We start from the raw sequence: 26,727 nt of genomic DNA on the forward strand, positions 1-26,727 counted from the left end.
TTCTCTTAAAATGTTTAAGAACCCACCAAAAACTTTAATCCTCCTTTAGTTATGCTGCATTAGGTCTAGGGTGCTGGGTCATTCCCGTAATGCATATTTTTTTTTTTTTCCACTTACCTTGTTTTTCAATCACTGTGTTTATACACAACTTTGCATTTAATTATTAGCTATTATTCAGTTCTGGATCTCTTCCACAACAGTTATAGTATTCTGTAAACATTATTAGCCTGATAAAAGCCCCTTTCTGATAAGCTAGACCACCCCTAGACCACCTTTTTACTGTCATACTTTTAGTTAACATATTTTGTTTTGCACTAAGCATATTTTATATGTCATTACGACATTGTGGAAATTGTAGGAACTATTGTACTGCATGTTGGTTCCCCTGGTGCCCCTGAGTGAGATGCACACCCATGTTGAAGTATGAGGATGGCGAGCTTAATGGCAACCCCAAGTTTGTACAACTCACATTAAAGCACAGGTGAAAGTGGTAGTTGAACTCGGACCTGCATGATTCCCGGCCCCCTGGTGGCAATATTGTGTCACTGCACCAAGGACCAGCCCGCTGCAAATAATAATGGACACACAGGTTCACCAGTTGTTTCTTCATAAAGATATCCTGAAGCCAATCGTTAAAGTTCTGTTTGGAAAAGTGACACAAGGAGAGAGAAACAATAAGAAACTGTGTGAAGCCTGACAACAACAGCACCAAACGGTAACAAGAAGGGAATTAATGCAATCAAGTTCATAATTCATTTCTAAAGTCAAGTTAAAAGGAGATTAAGAAATAAGTGCATAACATTTCAAGAAAAACAAATGTCACAAACAAATGAAACAGAAATTGAAGTTTCCAGTGCAGAACAAGTGGATGAAACCTGTTTAGAGCAAAGAGTGGAAGTAGAGAAGCTGTATATTTACATCCTCTTGCTCTGTTAGTGTCTCAGTTCATAGCCAGTTTAAAGCTAATAGAGTTATCTCTAATGCCTCCTCCACCAAAAGACAAGAAGCTGCAGCGCAGTATGAAGCCACAAAAGCTTTGCTTCAGATTAAGACTGAATAAGAGAAATACAGAGAAAGAGTACAATTGCGTGAAGAAGAAAAGAAACGCTTTACTGCAGGACAAGATGCTGCTGCAATGTCACAATGCCTCCTAGAGGAGAAGGAGGAAACTGAGGCATGTTAAAAGAGAAAAGAAGAAAGCAGCTGTGATAAAGAGACAACAAGAGGGAAGTGCTGCATTAAGAAAGTCATTTGAGGACTTGAAAAGAGAAATTGAAAGATGGAAAATCTGAAAGGATTCAAGGCAGCAAAAGCAAAACTACAAGTTTACGAGGAAGGTTACATTTCAGTGAAGCAAGAAAGAGTCACTCCTGCAACTGCCCCTGCAAATGTACAGGTAACAGAGTTCAACAATGCTACTAATCAACCCTCACAACAACAAACAGAGTTAAACATGACTCATTGGAGCGCAGGTGAGCTTGTAAAGGTTTTGGCAGAAGCAATGTCAGCTAATAGACTACCTATCCCAGAGCCCTCTGTATTTAGTGGGCATTCACTTAAGTCTAAGCATTGGAAAGCATCTTTTCAGACTCCAATGTTGTGAAGGAACATTTCCACTGCAGAAAAGATATTTGTCTTACAGAAGTATGTTGGCAGCTGTGTTAAAGAAGCCTTAGATGGGTATTTTCTGATTGGCTCTGAATATCCATATGAGGCAGCATGAACGTTATGGAGAGCCTTTTGTCAATAGCTAACGCCTTTAGGGACAATTTACACTCTTGGCCAAAGGTCACAGGAAAAGATGTATTGCATGTAATCCCATTACATCATACCAAGCCATAAGACAAAGTGACTTTAACAAATCAAACACAAAACCTCAACCTAGTATCTGTAAAATGCTCATTTCTGCCTCTAAGCATGGGTCAGTTGGTGAGGTATGTTTTATATGTTATATAGATAATTTTATGTCTCTATTTTACCCATTTTACTATTGTTGTTTTATGTTGTTAATTGTATGTTGTGTTTTAGCTCAATCAGTTTGTGATCAAGGTCATGCTTTAACAATATCATCCCCATGATCCTGATCACCAGTGACAAGGTAACTGAAACCAGATAATGTAATGATACCCTCGGTATGTTGAATTTGCTCTGTAGCATACGGCACTAGTCTTTACTCCAGCCACCTTCATTTGCTGTTTGCTACTGCTCTAGACAGCCTTCAGTGACTAACTTGAGTATTTAAGACTATCTTATTAGTTAGCCTAGGGAAACGTTTAGGTTGCATTGGGTCATTATCCATTTGCACCGTCAAGCACCATCTGAATAGTTTTGTAGCATTTAGCTGAATCTGAGAAGACAGGAGCTGATTAACAGTAACAACATTTGAAGTGAGTTATGAGAACCACTGAGTCTGGGTCTGGTAGCTTCTCCTCTTTGAAAGGAGATCTTAGAGTTAAGCTTCAGTGAAAAAACTTTCTATTAAATTAACCTCAAAGATGAGGTTGTTATGAAAGAGCATTAGGGCCACTGGCAAACAAAATTTGTGTGAGTCTTTTGTTTGGGGTTTTTGTTGTTGTTTGTTTGTTTGTTTTCCAGAATTCTAAGGGGGAAAAAGCCTGAATTCTCCGTGTCCAATCCAGTTGAAGAAACAGATTTTTTTTCAGGATTCTGGAAATACAACAACAACAAACAAATAGAAATGATTCCCCCACTTTTTTTGTCAGCACCTTTAATCCTCTTACGTAGGTTGAGTGCACTTCCTGTGAAAGGTTATGGATTTCGGCTTTGTGGATTTTTATAGAAGAATATATAAAAATGTTTAATGCATTGTGGTTATGCGTTACGAATTTCAGTTTAGGTTTTTCCGACAAACTCAAAGTCAGCATTTTGTTTATGGTTACCATAGTAACATGGCGAGGTGCGACGGGACTTCACGTCGGACACGTTTATGAAAGGAAATAGAGCGATTTTTTTTTAATCAAAGCACAACCTTCTGGCTCTTCTAAAATCAGGTGAATCAAACAGTGAGCTCAGTTGTCCCAAAAATGCCTCTGGTCGTGATGGACTACGTCTGGACCCAGACGGAGACGACGCTTTACATTAATGTGCCTCTAAAAGGAACGAATGCCGGGAAGGTAGACATTGTCTGTACGGACGATTACCTCAAGGTAAAGTTCTGAATAAAGGAGTTTTGTATTTTTACTGTTTGTGTATCAAATACTATATCTATGGGACTCGTCTCAGTCAGAGACTAAGCTAGACTGCATAGCATTTTTTTTCTGTGTCACACAGAATTGAGACATATTGAAACGATGTACGGCAGTTTGATCAAGTTTGTGAGCAGCAGCCAACTCAGCTGCCGTATATATTTTCGAGCGCTTTTATCAATGCTTTTGTTGCCATCTACGTGAAAAGGAAAAGAAGGAAAAGAAATATATAAATATAAATTGACATGACCATATTAAGCTTTCTGCATGAGTTTTTCCAAATGCATCATTAAAGCCCCCCCTCCCAACCGGATATTTTTCTACCGTCCCCCTCTGTCTGCATAAAAGCAGTGTCGGAACACACTGTACCATACCCTCGAGAAAAAGGCAAATAACAATGGAAGAGAGACAGACCATCATAACACTTAAAAATGTAGGTCTTTCCTATAGAGAAATTGCAAGAAAGTCAAAGTGTCACTGAGTACAGTTTCCTTCACCATCAAAAGGCATTTAAAAACTGGGGCACACTCTGATAGGAATAGGTCTGGCAGACCCAAAGCCACAACTGAACCAGAGGACAAGTTTCTGAGAGTTAACAGCTTGCGTGATAGGACAACAGCTTCAAGCACAGCTTAATAGTGGTTGTAGTAAACAAGTCTTAGTTTCAACTGAGAAGAGAAGAGTTCAAGCTGCAGGTTTGACGGACGAGTTGCAGCAAGAAAAAGCCATTGCTAAGACATCATAATAATTATATATATATATATATATATATATATACAGGGAGTACAGAATTATTAGGCAAATGAGTATTTTGTCCACATCATCCTCTTCATGCATGTTGTCTTACTCCAAGCTGTATAGGCTCGAAAGCCTACTACCAATTAAGCATATTAGGTGATGTGCATCTCTGTAATGAGAAGGGGTGTGGTCTAATGACATCAACACCCTATATCAGGTGTGCATAATTATTAGGCAACGTCCTTTCCTTTGGCAAAATGGGTCAAAAGAAGGACTTGACAGGCTCAGAAAAGTCAAAAATAGTGAGATATCTTGCAGAGGGATGCAGCAGTCTCAAAATTGCAAAGCTTCTGAAGCGTGATCATCGAACAATCAAACGTTTCATTCAAAATAGTCAACAGGGTCGCAAGAAGCGTGTGGAAAAACCAAGGCGCCAAATAACTGCCCATGAACTGAGAAAAGTCAAGCATGCAGCTGCCAAGATGCCACTTGCCACCAGTTTGGCCATATTTCAGAGCTGCAACATCACTGGAGTGCCCAAAAGCACAAGGTGTGCAATACTCAGAGACATGGCCAAGGTAAGAAAGGCTGAAAGACGACCACCACTGAACAAGACACACAAGCTGAATCGTCAAGACTGGGCCAAGAAATATCTCAAGACTGGTTTTTCTAAGGTTTTATGGACTGATGAAATGAGAGTGAGTCTTGATGGGCCAGATGGATGGGCCCGTGGCTGGATTGGTAAAGGGCAGAGAGCTCCAGTCCGACTCAGACGCCAGCAAGGTGGAGGTGGAGTACTGGTTTGGGCTGGTATCATCAAAGATGAGCTTGTGGGGCCTTTTCGGGTTGAGGATGGAGTCAAGCTCAACTCCCAGTCCTACTGCCAGTTTCTGGAAGACACCTTCTTCAAGCAGTGGTACAGGAAGAAGCCTGCATCCTTCAATAAAAACATGATTTTCATGCAGGACAATGCTCCATCACACGCGTCCAAGTACTCCACAGCGTGGCTGGCAAGAAAGGGTATAAAAGAAGAAAAACTAATGACATGGCCTCCTTGTTCACCTGATCTGAACCCCATTGAGAACCTGTGGGCCATCATCAAATGTGAGATTTACAAGGAGGGAAAACGGTACACCTCTCTGAACAGTGTCTGGGAGGCTGTGGTTGCTGCTGCACGCAATGTTGATGGTGAACAGATCAAAACACTGACAGAATCCATGGATGGCAGGCTTTTGAGTGTCCTTGCAAAGAAAGGTGGCTATATTGGTCGCTGATTTGTTGTTGTTTTGTTTTTGAATGTCAGAAATGTATATTTGTGAATGTGGAGATGTTATATTGGTTTTACTGGTAAAAATAAATAATTGAAATGGGTATATATTTGTTTTTTGTTAAGTTGCCTAATAATTATGCACAGTAATAGTCACCTGCACACACAGATATCCCCCTAAAATAGCTAAAACTAAAAACAAACTAAAAACTACTTCCAAAAACATTCAGCTTTGATATTAATGAGTTTTTTGGATTCATTGAGCACATGGTTGTTGTTCAATAATAAAATTATTCCTCAAAAATACAACTTGCCTAATAATTCTGCACTCCCTGTACAGTGGGGCAAAAAAGTATTTAGTCAGCCACCGATTGTGCAAGTTCCCCCACCTAAAATGATGACAGAGGTCAGTAATTTGCACCAGAGGTACACTTCAACTGTGAGAGACAGAATGTGAAAAAAAAATCCATGAATTCACATGGTAGGATTTGTAAAGAATTTATTCGTAAATCAGGGTGGAAAATAAGTATTTGGTCAATAACAAAAATACAACTCAATACTTTGTAACATAACCTTTGTTGGCAATAACAGAGGTCAAACGTTTACTATAGGTCTTTACCAGGTTTGCACACACAGTAGCTGGTATTTTGGCCCATTCCTCCTATCACTTCTACCTCTTCTTAAAGTCAATAAAGAGTTCTTTTACTGATGGCATGAAGTTGGCTTTAATGTTAGTTGTAAGATCTTGGGGTTGTTACAGCTACACCTTGATCACAAACTACGCCACCGTCGAACTAAAACATAACATAAAATCCAATGAGATAGTAAGACGAGTGAATTAAAGACATAAAATGATCTATATAACATACAAACATACCTCGCTGGCTGACCCATGCTTTGAGGCAGAAATGAGCACTTTACAGATACTTTTAAGAAACAACTTTCTCTGAATTAAATTGGCTTCTCTTGCTTCAACTTGCCATGCTCACACATCAACATGGGCGTGCATCTCCCTCAGGTGCACCAGTGGAACCAAAATGCAGTACAATAGTTCCTACATGAGAATTTTCACAATAAATGACCTAATGGCATATAAAATATGCATAGTGCAAAACAAAATACATTAACTGAAAGTAAGGCAGTAAAACTCCCACCAAATCACAAAACTATTGTGATTTCTACTTAAACATTATAATAGGAACATGTTTACAATTTAGCATTTATTCTGCTTCTAGCAATAACACAGTTTTGTGTACTGGCCTATCAAGGTACACTGGTTTGACAGTCCTTTTGCCATCCTTATCCAAGGTTGAATCACTGAGCAAAAGCTTAACCTTTCTAATTCTTCCATCTGCACTTGGATATATCTCTGTTACTCTTGCCAATTTCCACTTGTTCCTTGGAGAATTGTCCTCTTGGAGAATAACAATGTCATTCACCTTTGCATTCCTTTTATCTCTTTGCCAGATTTGTCTCTGTTGAAGATTGAGAAGGTATTCCTTTTTCCACCTAGTCCAGAATTCATTGGCCAAAAACTGAACTTGGCGCCATCTCCTTCTTAGGTACAGGTCCTGGCTCACAAATTCACCAGGAGGAGGTAGAATAACACTGGACTTCATCATGAGAATATGATTCGGTGTAAGAGGCTCCAAATTTGGATCATTTAGGTTCTCTACTGTTAATGGCCTGCTATTCACAATAGCCATGACTTCATAAAGAAATGTTCTGAGTGAGGAATTGTCAAGTCTCTTAGAAGTGTGATCCAAAATAGAAGTTAAAACACTTCTAATAGTTCTAATTTGCCTCTCCCAAACACCTCCCATGTGACTTGAAGAGGGGGTGTTCAGAACAAACTCACATCCATATTGTTTCAACTGTTCTTTGTCAAAATCCTTTAGTGCATTCAAAAACTCTCCCTTAGCACCAACAAAATTAGTACCTTGGTCACACCTAATTTGTCTTACATGTCCACGAATAGAAATAAAACAACGTAATGCATTCATAAAGGCATCAGTGGTAAGGTCATCCAGCATTTCAATATGTATTGCCCTAGAACACATACATGTAAAAAGAAGACCATACCTTTTAAGTTCTTTTCTACCCTCTTTTACATAAAAAGGTCCAAAACAGTCAATGCCACAGTAGGAGAATGGGGGTGTTGCTTCCATTCTATCCTCTGGCAGATCGGACATCCGTTGATCTTGAGTATGTCTCCTGTACTTTCTGCAGGTTGTGCACTTGTAGATGTGAGAAGCAACTGCATTGCTGCATCCTGTGATCCATAGTCCATTGGAGCGCAGCTCGTTGACAGTTATTCCTCTTCCTTGATGTTGCACCTTTTCGTGGTAGTGTTTAATAAGTAAAGACGACACATGACTTGATTTGGGAATAATGGCAGGATGTTTGATATATGGGTGCAGAGTTGCTCTTGTTAAACGTCCTCCCACCCTGAGCACTCCCTGCTCATCAACAAATGGACTTAGGCTGTACAGCTTGTGTGTCTTATCCTTCAGTTGAATGTCCTTTCCTCTAGTTAAGTCCTTGATTTCTTTGCTGAATGTGTTTTCTTGTGCAAGTTTTATTATGAACAGTTCTGCCCTTTGTCTGTCCTCAACACTTGTGTTTTCACCCTTTGTTTGGGTGAGTCCTTTAAAATCCTTCACAAATTTCTGTAGATGAGCAATAGCTTTAACTGCTCTTCTCCAGTCTGAGAATTTGGTGAGACGGTCTAGTATTGTTCTCCTTTCTTCTACTTTGGTGTTGAACACATGTACTGTTTTTAGCTCTGGATCATTGGGCTTGACTTCCGTAAACTTGCCATTTTCAACAGGTAGCTCGCTTTGCCACAAAAACTCTGGACCTTTAAACCAGTTAGAGTTGAGTAGCTGTTGGACACTGAGTCCTCTTGATGCATGGTCTGCAGGATTACTTTCAGATGGTACATGATGCCACTGTCGTGGGTCTGTGAGTGACCGTATCCTTTGAATCCTATTTGCCACAAACACGTGAAATCTCTTTGCATCATTATTCACGTATCCCAACACTACCTTGGAATCTGTCCAGAAGTGTTCTTCAAGATCACTTATCTCCAGTTCATTTCTTAACATTGCACTTGTTCTTGCGGCAACTACTGCAGCCGTTAATTCAAGTCTAGGGACAGTAGTGACCTTGGTTGGGGCTACACGTGCCTTTCCCAGGACTAGGGCACAATGAACATCACCCTTTGATGTTACTGTTCTTAAATAACTACACTCTCCGTAGCCTGTCACACTAGCGTCTGAAAAATGGTGTAATTCACACTGTGCAATGTCTGTGTTTGCAGGTAAGACATGTCTTTGAACTTTCACCTTTGACAGGGTTTGAAGATCTAGGAGCCAGGATTCCCACTGTGTGCTGAGATCATTTGAGAGTGGCTCGTCCCATCCAACTTTCTCTTGACATAACTGTTGCAGGATTTGCTTTCCTCTTAGGATGAACAGTGCCACAAATCCCAGTGGGTCGTACACTGATGCTATTGTGCGCAGAATTCCTCTTCTTGTCATTGGGTGCTCTTTTACAGTTATTCTGAACTGAAATTCATCAGCAGAAACGCACCACTGAACACCAAGAGCCCTTTCCATTAATGGCTCTCCAAGTGCCAAATCTAAATCCTTAATACTTTCTGCACACTCTTCTCTCGGCAATGACTTTATCACATTTTCACTGTTTGATATGAACTTGTGTAATCTTAGTTTACCTGTGCTACACAGTTCTCTTGCCTCTTGGACTAGTTTTATGGCTTCTGACTCTGACATAACACTAACAAGTCCATCATCTACATAAAAGTTCTTTTGAATGAACCTTACAGTGTTTGGAGTGAACTTTCCCTCACCTTGCGTGGCTAGATGTTTTAACCCAAAGTTGGCACAGCCAGGAGAAGAAGCAGCGCCAAAGAGATGAACCTTCATTCGAAAGACTGAGGGTGGAACGCTTAGGTCACCATGCTCCCACCACAGGAAGCGTAAGTAGTCCTGGTCTTGAGGTGTTACATGAAACTGGTGAAACATGCGTTCCACGTCACACATTACAGCAACGGAGCCCTTCCTGAACCTACAGAGCACTCCCACCAAAGTGTTTGTGAGGTCAGGCCCTGTAAGCAGGTGCATGTTCAGCGAAGTGTCTTGATATTGTGCAGAGCAGTCAAAGACTACACGTATCTTGCCGGGCTTCTGAGGGTGGTATACCCCATGGTGGGGGATATACCAAACAGGTGTATTACAGAGTTCTTTCTCCGGCACTTTCTCTGCGTCACCACATGCTATCATGTTCGCCATAAAATTTGCATAGTCTATGTAGTACCTTTGGTCCCTTTTGAATCTGCGTTCGAGACTACTTAAACGTTGCATTGCACTTGGCATGTTATTGGGAAGATCTGGCCTGTCGCCCTTGAAAGGCAGTGGCATTTCATAGTGTCCATCTAGCTTTTGCTTTATTCCTTCTTGTAGCTTTGTAATAAAGCGGACATCTTCTTGCGAAATGCTTGTCTCTTCCACTGCTCTCTCTGTAAAGTCTGATTCAAGTGCTTTGATTACATCTGGAAATGTTACTTCCTTTACTTGTGTCTTGCAGATGTAATGAACCTTATTCTTTAGTTTTGTGGGTGACTCAGTCTCTGGTATAACTTGTTTTACAATGATGCGGTGACTTACTCCAATTACATCATTACCTGTATCACATGAATCACAGTAGCTGATGATGCTCCAACCCAAATCTGTTCTCTGAGCGTATGGCTGGTTTTCTTCACCACATACGACCTCTCTGGGCATTAAGGCTTGTGTGCAGTTGTACCCTAAAAGGAGTCCTATATCACAGTCCAAAGGGGGTGCAATATGTTCAGTGAGATGCTCCAAATGTGACCATGCCCTTGCAGTGTCTGGAGTAGGAATATGACTACGATTAGCGGGTATAAAGTCTCGTGTGTAAACAACTGGTACAGTGAGTTTCTTCTTGGAAAACAGTCCTCTTATTTGCAGAGCTTCAAGTTTTGTGCATGGTACAGTAGTTTTCTTGGATGACATTGTAGATAGATTGAGCTTAACTTGAGTTTTGGTTGTGTCCAAGTTATTTGCTACTTCATTAAGAATAAATGAAGAATCACTCTGTGTGTCCAGCAGAGCGTAGATCAGTACTTCTTTACTTGGCTCATTTTGTGTGGATACGTAGACTGGGACTATTGCAGATGTCTGTGTGTTTTTACTTTCATGAGTCACTCTATTAGATGTTGTCTCATTGACTATGTCTTGTGACTGTGTTACCTGATGCTGGGTTTCCTTCAGTTCACTTACTTGTTGCTCTTTAGGTGGTTCTTTCCTTGCCTCTTGTCTTTGTCTTTCTTCATGCAGGCATGTAGGATGCCGTTTTGAGCATGTGTTGCATGTCATCTTGTTGCTGCAGTTCTTGGAGAGATGGCCACTATTTAAACAGCCAAAACATAATTTTTCACCTTGAATGAATTTGACTCTCTCAGCGACAGGTTTCTCAGTGAACTTACGACACTTGTGTAAGCCGTGTCCTGCTCTTTTACAAAACACACAAGAGACCATGCTTCTTTCAGTAGAGTTAGTTGTGAAGATTTTCACTGTATCTTGTCTCTTAGGAATGGGTGTAGGTTGAGGTTTTGTCTTTGGTTGGTCAAAGTCACTTTGTCTTATGGCTTGGTATGATGTAATGGGATTACATGCGATACTTGCCTCCATTGACAGGAATGTTACAAAGTAACTGAAACGTGGGAATCTTTTGTGCTCCAGCTGGTACTCTGTAGCCTTTCGGTTCCACCTGTTACTTAACCAATCTGGTAGTTTAGCAGCAAGTCTTTGATTCTCAATGCCATCATTGAGAATGTTCAGATTCTCATTATTAGTCATTGCAGATTGGCAGCTTTGTAAAAAGTCCACAAACTTTCTTAGCTCTGCACTATCCTTTCCTGTGACCTTTGGCCAGGTGTGTAACTTGTCTCTAAAGGCCTTAGCAATGACAAAAGGCTCTCCATAGCGTTCATTGAGCATATTCCATGCTGCCTCATATGAGTCTTCAGAGCCAATCAGAAAATAGCCATCTAAGGCTTCCTTAACACAGCCACCAACATACTTCTGTAGAAAAAATATCTTTTCGGCAGTGGGAATGTTCTTTCTCTCTATTAGAGTCTGAAAGGACGCCTTCCAATGCTTAAACTTAAGTGGATCCCCACTAAATACCGAGGGCTCTGGAATAGGCAGTCTATTAGCTGACATAGCTTCTGCCAAAACCTTTACAAGCTCACCTGTGCTCTCATAAGTGACATTTAACTCTCTTCGTGGTTGTAAGGGTTGATTAGCAGTATTCTTGGACTCTGTTACCTGTAAGTTTGCAGGGTTTAGAGTGACTCTTTCTTGCTTTACTGAAATGTAGTCTTCCTCATAAACTTGTAGTTTTGCCTGTGCTGCCTTGAGTCCTTTCAGATTTTCCAATCTTTCAATTTCTCTTCTTAAGTCCTCAACTGACTTCCTCCTTGCAGCACTTTCCTCTTGTTGTCTCTTTATCACGGCCGCTTTCTCCCTTTCTCTTTGTAACTTGCGCTCAGTTTCCTCCTTTTCCTCTAGGAGACGTTGTGACATTGCAGCAGCTGCTTGCTCTGCGGATATGCGTTTGTCTTCTTCTTCAAGCATTTGCATTCTTTCTCTGTACTTCTCTTGTTCTGTCATTATCTGAAGCACAGCCTTTGTGGCTTCATACTCTGCTGCAGCTTCTTGTCTTTTGGAGGAGGAACCATTAGAAAGAACTGTATTGGCTTTAAATGGACTATGAACTGAGACACTAACAGAGCTAGAGGATGTAAATATAGAGCCTGCATCAGGCCATACAATCTCCTCTTGAGTTTCTCCTTTAATGTGACATTTGATCTTTTGCAAAACTACTGTAGTCACTGATGTGCATTTGTCTAGCTTGGAACGCATATCATGAGGTGGTCCATCCATTGCTCTGTATTCATCATAAATATCATTAAGCTCGGCTGCTTCTCTTTGTACAACGTTCATGTGACCTTCAAGAATGTCAGGTGGATCTCCTTTTATAACAGATTTTTTTGCCACTTTGATTAATGCTTTCCATCTGTCATAAATACTGTCAAAGCGACGTTGCAACCCTTGTAACCTTTGATTATGGAATTCTTTTCCTTTTTCTGTGAGCATGCGAGACCTTTCACTTCTACGTTGCTCTATTTGCACTGTTTGCTCTAAAGAGGTTTCATCCACTTGCCTTGCAGCTTGTTCTGCACTGGGAGCTTCAATTTCTGTCTCATTTGTGTCTGACATTTTGTTTTTCTTGTAATGCACTTATTTGTTGATGCAAAATCTCCCTTTAACTTGACTTGAGTAATGAATTGTGAACTTGGGTGCATTAATTCCCTTCTTGCTAACTTGTGATGCTGTTGTTGTCAGGCTTAACACAGTTCCTTATTGTTTCTCCTTCCTTGTGTCATCTTTCCAAACATAAACTTTAATGTCTGGCTTCTGGACATCTTATGAAGAAGCAACTGTGAACTTGTGTGTCCATTAACATTTGCAGCAGCTTGGTCCTTGGTGCACTGGCACGATGTTGCCACCAGGGGGCCGGGAATCATGCAGGTCCGAGTTCGACTATCACTTCTACCTCTTCTTAAAGTCAATAAAGAGTTCTTTTACTGATGGCATGAAGTTGGCTTTAATGTTAGTTGTAAGATCTTGGGGTTGTTACAGCTTCACCTTGATCACAAACTACGCCACCGTCGAACTAAAACATAACATAAAATCCAATGAGATAGTAAGACGAGTGAATTAAAGACATAAAATGATCTATATAACATACAAACATACCTCGCTGGCTGACCCATGCTTTGAGGCAGAAATGAGCACTTTACAGATACTTTTAAGAAACAACTTTCTCTGAATTAAATTGGCTTCTCTTGCTTCAACTTGCCATGCTCACACATCAACATGGGCGTGCATCTCCCTCAGGTGCACCAGTGGAACCAAAATGCAGTACAATAGTTCCTACATGAGAATTTTCACAATAAATGACCTAATGGCATATAAAATATGCATAGTGCAAAACAAAATACATTAACTGAAAGTAAGGCAGTAAAACCTCCATGCAGATCTTCTCGAGAGCAGTGATGTTTTGGGGCTGTCGCCGAGCAACACGGACTTTCAACTCCCGCCACAGATTTTCTATGGGGTTGAGGTCTGGAGACTGGCTAGGCCACTCCAGGACTTTCAAATGCTTCTTACGGAGCCACTCCTTTGTTGCCCGGGCGGTGTGTTTTGGATCATTGTCATGTTGGAAGACCCAGCCTCGTTTCATCTTCAAAGTTCTCACTGATGGAAGGAGGTTTTGGCTCAAAATCTCACGATACATGGCCCCATTCATTCTGTCCTTAACACGGATCAGTCGTCCTGTCCCCTTGGCAGAAAAACAGCCCCATAGCATGATGTTTCCACCCCCATGCTTCACAGTAGGTATGGTGTTCTTGGGATGCAACTCAGTATTCTTCTTCCTCCAAACACGACGAGTTGAGTTTATACCAAAAAGTTCTACTTTGGTTTCATCTGACCACATGACATTCTCCCAATCCTCTGCTGTATCATCCATGTGCTCTCTGGCAAACTTCAGACGGGCCTGGACATGCACTGGCTTCAGCAGCGGAACACGTCTGGCACTGCGGGATTTGATTCCCTGCCGTTGTAGTGTGTTACTGATGGTGACCTTTGTTACTTTGGTCCCAGCTCTCTGCAGGTCATTCACCAGGTCCCCCCGTGTGGTTCTGGGATCTTTGCTCACCGTTCTCATGATCATTTTGACCCCACGGGATGAGATCTTGCGTGGAGCCCCAGATCGAGGGAGATTATCAGTGGTCTTGTATGTCTTCCATTTTCTGATGATTGCTCCCACAGTTGATTTTTTCACACCAAGCTGCTTGCCTATTGTAGATTCACTCTTCCCAGTCTGGTGCAGGTCTACAATACTTTTCCTGGTGTCCTTCGAAAGCTCTTTGGTCTTGGCCATGGCGGAGTTTGGAGTCTGACTGTTTGAGGCTGTGGACAGGTGTCTTTTATACAGATGATGAGTTCAAACAGGTGCCATTCATACAGGTAACGAGTGGGGGACAGAAAAGCGTCTTACAGAAGACGTTACAGGTCTGTGAGAGCCAGAGATTTTCCTTGTTTGAGGTGACCAAATACTCATTTTCCACCCTGATTTACGAATAAATTCTTTACAAATCCTACCATGCGGATTCATGGATTTTTTTTTCACATTCTGTCTCTCACAGTTGAAGTGTACCTCTGGTGCAAATTACTGACCTCTGTCATCATTTTAAGTGGGGGAACTTGCACAATCGGTGGCTGACTAAATACTTTTTTGCCCCACTGTATGTATGTGTGTGTGTATATATATATATATATATATATGTGTATATATATATATATATATATATATATATATGTATATATATATATATATATATATATATGTATATATATATATATATATATATATATATGTATATATATATATATATATATATATGTGTATATATATATATATATGTATATATATGTATGTATGTATGTATGTGTGTGTGTGTGTGTGTGTGTGTGTGTGTGTGTGTGTGTGTGTGTGTATGTATAAAAAAATATATATCTGTACATATAAATTCAAAATTCAATTCAAATTAATCGCTAAACAAGAACCAGAAGATGGTCTTACATTTCTCTTAACAACAATTCTTACAGTATAATATGTATTCATTCACAGGTGCATTTCCCGCCTTATCTGTTTGAAGCCTTCTTGTTTGAGCCTGTTGATGATGACAGAATCGCAGTAAGGGTTGCAAATGGATGTGCAGTCATCACTTTGCCAAAAAGGACCAACAAAGTGTGGAAGCATCTGATGATAAGTACGGGTAAGAGCTTCAACTTGTGGTCATTTCAGTAAACAACAAGGCTCTGGTCTTCTGAACCCATGATAATGTATCATAATACATTTGTACATGTGACAGTTCAAGAAGAGACAGAGTTGGTCATGCAGCAGTCCTGAAGTTTTTGATGTGGTAAGCTGGATGTTTTCCTGTGAACAGTGTCTCTTGAGGGCTTTTATCTGGCAATTACAAGCTTGTAAAATTATGTAAAATTGACTTGAAACACTTCCTGTATTAAGGCTAATTTACATCATGGAGCCCTGGTTTCATAAACTGACAAGGATATAAAACTTACTGTGTAGCTGGATTTAAAACATAAGTGCTGAAAGTTAAAGTTATCAAAACATGTTTAGCATGACATCATTGGATTCCCAATTATGCCTCGATAAGAAACATAGTTATGTTTGCAGTGTGAGGCACATGTAGTAACCTGATATGTTGTTAACTGTTTGAGTGTTCTTGGGATAGAGAGACTATTTTATTGCATAAAATAGCGCTGATCACATCAGCTGATTGCACCTCTCTGTACATCCAGCCACACAAGGAAAAAACAGTTTCTGACTCCAGCTTGTCCATCCAGCGAACCACCTGTCACCTGACTCAAACAGGCTCCCCTCCACACTGTTCTGATTCATAAAATGGTTTATAAAAACGAAAATTATGGCTAACAGGTGGATTTTTCTGTCTCAGTGCAGCTAGTCCAATGAAGAAACGCTTACTGCTTAAGAGACAGAGTGAAAGTGAACAGTATATTCTTGGTTTCTTAAGATAAACATTGTTGCAGCTCGGGGCAGTACAAAGGTGGCCCCCTAAGGCCCCCTAAGGGGTCACCTTTGTACTGCCTTCCCTTGTCTTCCCTTGAGTTATTGGTTCTGTTAAAATTAGCTAACATAAACTAATGTGAGTGTATTGACTGCAACCAACCAAGAAACCTGATGATGTCATGTTCTGTACTAGCACAAGATGGCAGTAAACATTTTTTAAGAACTTAAACTCTAAGCACGTATTTCTTAAATCTAGCTACACAGGCAGTGTTAAATCTATATCAGTTTTTGAGAGTGGGGTGTAAATTAGCCTTTATACATCTGACGTTGCTATCACTTGGTATAGCTACGTCTGTCATTACGGCCATCTTTCTCTGCTTGTCTATGTCTGGTTGGTTAGCCATCACCAGTTTGTGCATCTGTTATCTCATGAGACAACAAAGATCCATGAGTTGTGGCTTTCCTAGCGGCCTCTTCATGGTTCCCATTTATCTGCGGGATTCCCAGAATCCAACTATACTTCTAGCTGTACATCTGTCGGTGAGTCGATGTCTTTTTCACTCCTGGCATACAGCTTGATGCCATCCATGTAGGGGATATGGCTAACGACTGCTCCATTTCGTAGTCCATGATTGACAAAGTACAAACTGTTAATGTTGAAAACAACATGAAAACAATAGTAGTGTCCATAAAAACAATGACAAAAGCTATTATGGGTGGGGAAATGCATTACTGATTTGAGAGCTGCACTAAGAGTAGTGAGAATGTTTTTCTGCTGTGAAATCAAGAAAAACTGTGATACCAACTGGTAGGCTTATTTTTTCAAACAGTGCTTGTGCATTTTTGCAGGGGTTTTGTTAGGTAAGCCATGTCATTGTTTATCTCATTTTAAGACATGCTAAGTGCCATTTTCTATTATGTCCTGATATGTAAAACCTTAGAATTGAAAAAGAATGTAGCATCTTTTTAACATGACACACATAAATATGTGTCCGTTTATATTTGCACCAGAAAAAGAGCCACACACACTTCATTGGTTAACCAGCTGGTTGATTGGTTATAAGGTTCTTCTCCTCAGATATTTTATTTGCCAGATACTTTGGTAAATATCTCATCCCCGGGATGATCGTTCTTATAGATTAATAAAAAAAATAAAAATAAGAAATGCTAAAATTAATCACCAAATATACCAGGTAAGGTATAGGTGTGGGAGACACTGAACTAGTCACTGGAGCTCATATTAAGCTGCTATTTCTTTACCCTTAGACACTAGAGGGAGAGCATTATCCCGAGCTTTGTTTTGCTCTTCAAAATGCTTCAAATCACATCAGGAGTGTTTTAGAAGTTTGTTCCTTGTTTGTTCCTCTGCTGATGCTCTGTGCACAGCTTCTATCAAAATTGGAAATCACTGCATATTTTTCTACCCTTTCTGTGCCCTGCCTGTTCAGTATTCATAAACGTGTTGGGCACATGAAGTTACTTCAGCTTTAGTATTACTTCAGTTCAGTTGTTGATAGATATTCGCCCAGTTGCCCAACCAACTCTAGCAGGCTTTACTTGGGATTTTAATCTTAGTGAAATTACTCGATTAAATTAAGTTCATAATGTTTTTCAGATAATAAAGAAAAAATGGAGATCAGACAGAGGGCCCTGTTAAAATACCATGAAAAGCTTTCTTCAGAGTCTAGAAACAAGGCAGCAAAACAACAAGAAGAGAACAAATATGCTCTGGAGACAGTGATAAAGGTAATTTTCCACTCTGTTTAATCACCAAATTCTCCTGTTTGATCCTGAAAAGAGCCTCTAGTGTTTTGTTATATTTTCCTTGAGTTCAGCTTGAAAAAGAGGAACGAGACAGTATCCAGAAGATAAAGGACACAGAACAAGAGAAAACCACACAAGAGTTGGCTGCATGGCATTTCAGACAACAACAAAAAGCAGAGCAGGATGTCCAGCTAAAATTGCAAAATCAAAAAGCCAAAGCACGCCAACTAAGAACAGAGACAGAGAGGCAAAAATGTGGACCTCCCAACCAAGAAAAAAAGAAATTGGGTGAGTAAAAAAACCCCACAAATAAACAAAAAAGCAGGAAATGCAACTCTTGAGGTGACATAGGCAGCATTCACCTAGGATGTTTTGCAAGGACAGGAAAAACTATGCAAGCACATGGCGAGCCTGCAGTCCACGGAAAGGGCCTCCAACTGGGTTTGAACCCAGGACCCTCTTGCTCTGAATTAACATTGTTAACCTCAAGCCATCATTACACTTCTTTTAGGTAGCATGGTGTCATGGTTAGAGCTGTTGCCTCATAGCAAGAAGGTTCCTGGTTTGAGTCTCAGCTCCACACAGAAAGACTCCCAGAGTTTTTCTGTGTGGGGTTTGCATCTTATCCTGTGTCTGCCTTCCTCTGAGTACTTCAGCTTTACCACATAGTCCAAAAACATGTATATTAGGTTAATTGGTAATTATAAATTGGCCATGGATGTGAGGTAGGCAAAGTGCTTAAAGTGAAGCTTCATAGAATGACAAATGGTCCAATTTTGTCTTGCAGTCTACATTGTTTTTTCCTGGTGCTTAGATTTGGCGTTATACAGGCTGATATTAATGAACATACTCCTGCTTGCAGATCAAAGAAGCAACAGTAATGCAAAGAGCAAGAAAGCCCAACATGAACTCCCTCCTCCAAGACTCAGTGGAAACATTCAAGTTACATTCACCCCAAGAATCTTTCCAACAGCTCTCAGAGAGTCCAGACTTCCAGAGGAGGAGGAGGTGAGTTCCTGAATGCTGTGAAAACCAATACCACCACCAAAAAGAATTATGGAGTATGGAGTTTAAATAACCACTTTAAGAGAGTATTTGAACAACAATAACATGGACTGTGGCTCCAGTCTAAGAGTTAGGATTTTAATCACACTTAACATACATATGTACAGAGTGTAGCAAATAAATTATTGCATGATCATTTATATAATACAAAATGTGGTTGTTCATTCGGGTATTTGGATAACTGTACACTCCCTTGGTCCCCAAAGATAACATTAATCCACTGGGGGGGAAAAACTGAAATAGAAAAAAAATAATATGGAGTATTTTTGCATCTTAGCTGTACTGACTGTATGACAGATGGATGCCATGGCTTCACTACTTCCCACTGTGCACTTGTGAGGGCTACCATGTGGAATTTTTTAAAGCCAGAATCTGCCCAGTAGGACTGAGATGCTGCGTCACACTCCCATCCACTCACACGCTGGTGACTGCAAAAGTGCCCCCATGCACTTCACACATGGGGTCTTTTAATGCACTGCATTAAAGGTTTGTTGTTGGCTAGTTAGCCATGCTACACACCTTTGTTGCTGTCATTATGTTTGAATAATTCATCACTCCTTAGTTTTTTTTATCCTCGTTTTATAACTGGAGACGACATCAACTGCACACTCCACAGAGGCCCAGAGTTACTGTAAATATCTGAATAATCTGCAAATTAGATGTTGTCTTTTGTGATTTGAACATAAGACTGGGGATGACATAAACAAAGAGAGTCCACAATATTATCAGCAGCTAAATTCACCCTGGGGAAAAACAAGCTGCAGAAACCATTAGGACCAAAGCTGGTCTGGATTTCCTGGGTTAAGGCCAGCTTGGTCGTAGTAGTATGAAGCTTGCTAAACAACAAAACAAACACTCCAGTTTACAATTCTTAATGTGTCTTTCTTTATAAGTTATATAGATGATTAATCCCTTTTTGCCTTTAGCTTTCTCAGTAAAACACCTACAGCTTTCACTGACAGTACATCATTTGGTACCTTTAGCTTTTTTTGATCAGTTAATTTATGAGTTATGACAAATTTACTTCAAGATTAAATTAGCATATATAGTGTGATTTATCTGTTATCACTGGATGGTTCTGAGGTCTGAATCTGAGGGCAGATCATATTACCACAAAGAAAAAAGAATCATCACCAAATGTCAAATGTGCAGTTCAGTTTATCTCTCAAACCGAAATAAAGTGGATCTTCACTCTACCGACAGGTAATGTTTTCTTCACATTTCGTGAGTCTACAGTTCTGCTGACAGCTGACATGTAAAAAAAAATATAAATAAATATAAACAGCTGGTGCTGAAAAATTAATTAGTGGAGAAATTAAACATACAATTTGTTTTAACACACCAAATGTTTATATTTGGTTTCAGCACAGCATATTAGACTTTGTTATATTTTTCACACTTTTTTTTTCCAATTAATCTTGTGTCTTTTATTTAGTTAAAATCAGTTGTGTTATCAAGAAACAGAAGTTACAAACTGGAAGTGATATTACAGCCAGTCATTGTGAAGAATACAGTGGCAACATTTTCAGTCCTCTCAGTACTTCATCTTCTGTTAAAACTGTGTTAAACGTGCTATTTATGAGGGATTGAAGTATACAATATTTTGAAACATTCAAACATACAGTAGGTTTTTTTTCAGGTTAATTTGATTGATAAGGATAAGGATAAGCTTTATTTGATATGCATGGATTAGTAAACTAACACCAGCTTTCCCCAACAGCTGACTGTTCATTTTAGCACGATAGCTAAGGACTAATTACTGATTAGCTTACAAACACCTTTAGCTTAACAAAAAAGGGTGATGATGCCACACGTCTTTCTGACAGTTAGTGCAGTTTACTGCAGAACACCTCAGGCTGTCAGTGTAGAGCAGACAGTCGCTGTCAAAGATGCAGGACTTACAGGCAAACTAAACAGGAAGTACGAGAAACACACACACTGAGACACATAACAGAGCGAGGGACGAGAGACAGAGGGTGAGAGACGCACACAGAGTCACAACTGGTAAAACAGACAACTAGGCAAACAAACATGAAGACAAGACTGACTAAACTGGGAAACAGTTTATACATACGTCTCATCCTTTGTATTTCCATACTTTTCTTTTTCTATGTATGGAAATACAAAGGATGAAACTAAAAAGCACAAGAAAACTAAACAATACCAAATAAAGACTAAGAAACGTGGAACATTATAACGATAAACAAGGTCCAAAAAGTCCAATAACCAAAACACTGGGTGGTACCCTAACATTTGACTCTGTTGGAAAGTAAATACTGGACCACCTCTCAAAATTCAGGCTTTATCTGCAGTTTCCAAGCAGAGATGCGCAGGTTTCTTAGTGATTGCAAAGCAACTTGGTGAAGCAACTTTTGATTTAGTTTGACAGTTTGACCCCAGTGTTATCTGCTAACATGGAAGACATGGGGTTTATGATTAATACTGCAGTCAGGCACCAGGGGGCAATAGAGATGCTTTGGATTCATTTTGGGGGAGCTGTCAGGTTGTACATGTTTTCTACAGTCACTGCTATTTGATCACTTATGTAGATCTGGCTTTTGTTTGTAAAACAGATAACATTACTGCTGGCCCTGCTATTGAGAATAATTTCAAATACTGAAGATCACCCAGTAGGATGGAAGACACACCTTTGTCACTTTTTTATATGCTTTTTTTGTTTGTTTGTTTGTTTGTTTGTTTGTTTGTTTTTAACCAACTAGTGGCTGAGAAAACAAGCTGAAACCCGACGAAAAGTGAATGTGGATGTTGGTGAGCTAAAAGACCTGAAGGAAGAGGAGAGGAACCCTTACTGGTTAAAGGACAAAGGAGAGTGAGTGAAGTGTGTCAGCAAACAGAGTTTAGTTTAAAAAAACATTTAAATTATTTTTTTTATAATTTTTAGTAACTTTCAAGATTTTCTTTCCAATTTCAGTTCAGTTTAGTTTCCAGGGTGGATGTCCTTTTTTAGTCTGGTTATTATTAGTTTAGTGTTAGTTTGGGTTTTTTGATTTTGTTTTTTATTGATTGAAATATTTTCTAGGGGCAGAGTTTAACAAGCTCCAAAACATTTTTTTAACAGTTTGACTGTTAACTAACTGTTTTCCTTACCTGTACTTTCAAAGTGTCTCTAAGGAGGTTTACTTTTTTGTTATTTTTCTAAATACAAACTATTGTTATTTTTGGGGTAACTGAAATTTTTTTTTTCGTGCTTAATTTCACTGTTTAATTAATTGTATTTTCCTTGTTATCAGCTCTGTTTAACAGAACTTTATTTTTTAGCAAATGTTTTGCCACTGGGGACTTCCTGGGAGCAGTGAATGCCTATAGCTTGGCTATCAGGGTTATGGGGAAGATCCCTGCTTTGCATTCGAACAGGGCCGCATGCCATCTGAAGTTAAGAAATTTTCACAAGGCCATTGAAGACTCCTCTCAGGTATTTTTTCTTTTATAGCTTTTTTAATTTTTACTTTTACCTTTTTTAGTCTTTTTTGTGATAGACAGGCAGAAAGCTGGGAGTTGCATTAAATGGCCTCAGAGCAGATTTGAACTAGGATCACTGCATTATATCCTGTATTGCGAACAGTATTCGCTCATCAACCAATGTATATGAACTTACGTTTTAACATCCCAGTCTTAATCCATAGGGTTTGATATGATGATAAGGTCCCTTTGCTGATATAACAGCTTTAACTCTTCTGGGAAGGCTTTCCACAATGTTTAGGAGTGTGTTTATAGAAATTTTTGACCATTATTTCAAAAGTGCATTTATGCGTTCAGACATTAATTGGGAGTCAGCACAAGGATAAGTAGACCTGGGAAGAATTAGTCTCTGCACTAATTAATTACAAGGGTGTTCTGTACATTGAGATCTGGACTCGCTGCAGGCCTATAAAGTTCTTCCACACCAAACATCTTCATCCATGTCTTTAAGGACCTTGGTTTGTGTGCTGGTGTGCAGTTATGTTGGAACACTTGGGGACCATCCCCAAACTGTTCTCATGAAGTTGGGAGCATGAAATTGCCCAAAATGTCTTAGTATGCTGAAGCATTAAGAGTTTCAACACCTGAAAAATAACCCCACACCATAATCCCGCCTTCACCAAACTTTACACTTGCAGTCAGACAAGTACTGTTCTGCTGACACAAACCAAAACTCATCCATCGGATTGCCAGATGGAGAAGGGGTGTCTGTGGTTTAGGGGGTAAACCAGGCCATCTACTATTCAGAAGGACCTTGGCTGCCTCAGTCTACATGACAATTATCCTTGGACAAGATACTAACCGCAAGGTATTCTCTGAAGCATCCAATGGGGTCAGGGTGTAGGTAGGATCCGGACCCAAACACGGGACTCTTCTGAGAGAAAATAGTGAATTTATTTACAGTGAAAAACAACAGGTAAAATATATACAAGTCCCGGCAAGGTGATCTTCTTCAAAATCCCCACACAGTGCTTGTGTCCGTGAACAGTGAAATGGCAAACTCCCATGCAAATAAGATGGCGCCGGTGAGGTCGGCTGCCGTCACGACTGCTCCGACCACTTTTTCTTTGTCTTTGCTTTTTAAGTTAGTTTTCAGCGTTTCTAAATCGGCAAAATCATCACCATTGGGTACATTAGGTATGACAGTGACACTCTTGTTTCTATTGGTATACAATGTACTCACAATTCGAAGTTTTTAACTCCGGATCCGAGCTGGCCGAGTGAGATCTCGAGGGAGAACAAAGGGAAGCGGCGGCGGCCTAGAGGGAAGCAAGCCGGCGTCAGGAACAGGCTGAGAGCTCGTGCACACCGCACACCTCTGCCTAGCATCCTGCTCGCCAACGTCCAGTCACTGGAGAACAAGCTTGACGACCTCAGGGCCAGGATAAAGTTCCAGAGAGACATTCGGGACTGCAATCTCCTCTGCTTCACCGAGACATGGCTGAACCCAGCGGTGCCGGACCACGCCATCCAGCCGGCCGAGTTCTTCTCGGTTCACCGCATGGACAGGACACGGGACTCGGGGAAGTCAAGGGGAGGCGGCGTGTGTTTAATGGTGAACAACAACTGGTGCAACAGTGCGAACGTTGTTCCTCTCACACGCTCCTGCACACCAAATCTGGAACTACTGTCCATCATGTGTCGTCCTTTTTATCTACCTCGGGAATTTACATCGGTCATTGTAAGTGCCGTTTATATTCCACCACAAGCGGACACGGTCACCGCCTTATGCGAGCTGCATGAGGCACTCACACAGCACCAGACACAACACCGGGACGCTGCGCTTATTGTGACGGGGGACTTTAATAGCGCCAACCTCAAACGCGCAGCGCCGAACTTTTATCAACACATCACCTGCCCCACCAGGGGTGAAAGGACACTGGACCACTGCTACACTACGGTCAAGGACGGCTACAAGGCACAATCCCGCCCCCCGTTTGGCAAATCTGATCACGCCGCCATCTTCCTCATGCCAAAATACAAACAAAGGCTGAAACAGGAAGTTCCGGTTCAGAGGAAGGTCGCGCGCTGGACGGATCAATCGGTGGCCGCGTTACAGGACGCACTCGATGACGCAGACTGGGGCATGTTCAGAAACAGCTCCGACGATGACGTCAACATGTTTACGGAAGCGGTTGTGGGATTCATCGGGAAACTAGCGGATGATACCGTGGAGACAAAGACTATCACAACGTTTCCCAACCAGAAGCCGTGGGTGGATAAAACCATCCGCGACGCTCTGAGATCCCGCACCGCTGCCTACAACACGGGACTCATGACGGGGGACATGGACCCGTACAAAGCCGCGTCATATAACGTGCGGAGGGCGGTGAAAGAGGCGAAGCAGCGCTACGGGAGGAAACTAGAGTCACAACTCCAACAGAGTGACTCTAGGAGCCTGTAGCGGGGACTAAGGACAATAACGAACTATAAAGCACCAACAACCGGTATGACGAACACGGCCGTGACTCTGGCAGACGAGCTGAACACTTTCTATGCTCGCTTCGAGGCTGCAGCTAAGGTCTCCAACAATGCTAGTGTTAGCGGCGCTAACGGCTGCAGACAGGAAGATACTGCCAGCACCGGAAACGTGCTCGTCATCTCCGAGCATGAAGTAAGGAGAGCCTTCAAGAGAGTGAACACCAGGAAAGCAGCAGGACCAGACGGCATCCCAGGTCGTATCCTCAGAGACTGCGCATACCAGCTAGCTCCTGTGTTCACTGAGATATTCAACATCTCTTTATCTCAGTCGGTGATCCCCACATGCTTCAAAGAGTCCATCATTGTTCCTGTCCCGAAGAAACCCCACCCTGCTTCTCTCAATGACTATCGCCCTGTAGCCCTCACCTCAGTAGTGATGAAGTGCTTTGAACGCCTGGTCAGAGACTTCATCATTTCTTCACTACCAGACACACTGGACCCACTACAGTTCGCTTACCGTCCAAATCGTTCCACAGACGATGCCATCTCTCATCTCCTCCACACATCACTCACTCACTTGGACACTAGAAGGGGGAATTATGTTAAAATGCTCTTCATAGACTACAGCTCTGCATTTAACACCATAATTCCCTCCACACTCACCACCAAGCTGGAGCATCTGGGACTCAGCTCATCTATGTGTCAGTGGATCTCCAACTTCCTAACTGGCAGACCACAGGCAGTAAGGATGGGCGGACATGTCTCAGCCTCCACCACTCTCAGCACGAGCCCCCCAGGGGTGTGTTCTGAGCCCCTGCTGTACTCTTTGTACACATATGACTGTGTGGCCACTACCAGCTCCACCACCATCATCAAGTTTGCTGACGACACCGTCGTGGTGGGCCTGATCTCTGATAACAACGAGACGGCCTACCTGAAGGAGATTAGGAATCTGGAGAACTGGTGCCAGAGGAACAACCTCCTTCTAAACGTCAGTAAGACAAAGGAGCTGATAGTGGACTTCAGCACTAAGCAGGAGAGGAACTACCAGACCCCCGTCATCAACGAGTGCCCAGTGGAGAGAGTGGACAGCTTCAAATACCTCGGAGTTCACATCACGCAGGACCTGTCATGGTCCTGTCACATCAACACCGTGGTGAAAAAGGCCCGACAGCGTCTCTACCACCTCAGACGCTTGAGAGACTTCCAACTGCCCTCCAAGGTGCTCAGGAACTTTTACTCCTGCACCATAGAGAGCATCCTGGCGGGAAACATCTTAACCTGGTTCGGGAACAGCACCATGCAGGACAGACGAGCTCTAGAGAGGGTTGTGCGGTCAGCTGAGCGCACCATCCGCTCCGAGCTCCCTGACCTGCACTCAATCTACAGCAGGCGGTGCTGGACCAAGGCCAGGAAGATCGTGAAGGACCTCAGCCATCCCAACAACAGACTGTTCTCTCTGCTGAGGTCAGGAAAGCGATTCCGCTCCCTGAAGACCAACACAGAGAGACTGAGGAGGAGCTTCTTCCCGCAGGCGATACGGTCTCTCAATCACACCACCACACAGTACTGACCCACACATATGGTTCTTACACACACACTGGACTTTCTGGACTTTGGTTTTGCACAACACTGGTCACTATATTCTTCATTTCCGGTTAATACTTGTACAGCTGCTGTTATTGTGTATATATTTATTTATATTTATATTTCTTCATACATTCTTATATAGTTCTATATTGTGTATTTTGTTGTACAGTTATTTTATTTTCAACTTTAATTTATATATTTTATCTTATTCTTCCCAGTTAAATTTACCCTTCATTCTAATTTGTGTTGTACAGTTATTTCATTTTTAACCTTAATTTATATTTTATTCCTTCCTAGTTAAATTTACCCTTTTTAATTTTTCATATTTATTTCTTATCTTATTCATAGCCTTTTCCTTTTTTGTTTTCTTTAGGTCACGAGCAGTTGTCCAAGTATTTCACTACATATCGTACTGTGTATGACTGTGTACGTGACAAATAAAAAATTTGAATTTGAATTTGA

The 26,727-nt window shown here is 41.1% G+C and overlaps 1 protein-coding gene across 2 annotated transcripts in view; it reads left to right on the forward strand.

Annotated features, from left to right (window-relative positions):
• The first annotated feature begins 2,922 nt into the window (after positions 1-2,922).
• dnaaf4 (dynein axonemal assembly factor 4) overlaps positions 2,923-26,727 on the forward strand; it is a 28,554-nt gene continuing 4,749 nt past the window's right edge. The window contains exons 1-7 of one of the 2 annotated variants that reach the window (XM_080875158.1): positions 2,923-3,167; positions 15,019-15,166; positions 17,561-17,691; positions 17,781-17,997; positions 18,572-18,717; positions 21,495-21,604; positions 22,054-22,207. In XM_080875158.1, the coding sequence (XP_080731284.1) occupies positions 3,045-3,167; positions 15,019-15,166; positions 17,561-17,691; positions 17,781-17,997; positions 18,572-18,717; positions 21,495-21,604; positions 22,054-22,207 (1,029 nt within the window). In that variant the 5' untranslated portion in view covers positions 2,923-3,044. The remainder of the gene's footprint in view (positions 3,168-15,018; positions 15,167-17,560; positions 17,692-17,780; positions 17,998-18,571; positions 18,718-21,494; positions 21,605-22,053; positions 22,208-26,727) is intronic. The other variant, XM_080875159.1, reaches the window with a different exon arrangement.

This window comes from Rhamphochromis sp. 'chilingali', assembly GCF_963969265.1.
Source record: "Rhamphochromis sp. 'chilingali' genome assembly, chromosome: 2".
Classification (NCBI taxonomy): domain Eukaryota; kingdom Metazoa; phylum Chordata; class Actinopteri; order Cichliformes; family Cichlidae; genus Rhamphochromis; species Rhamphochromis sp. 'chilingali'.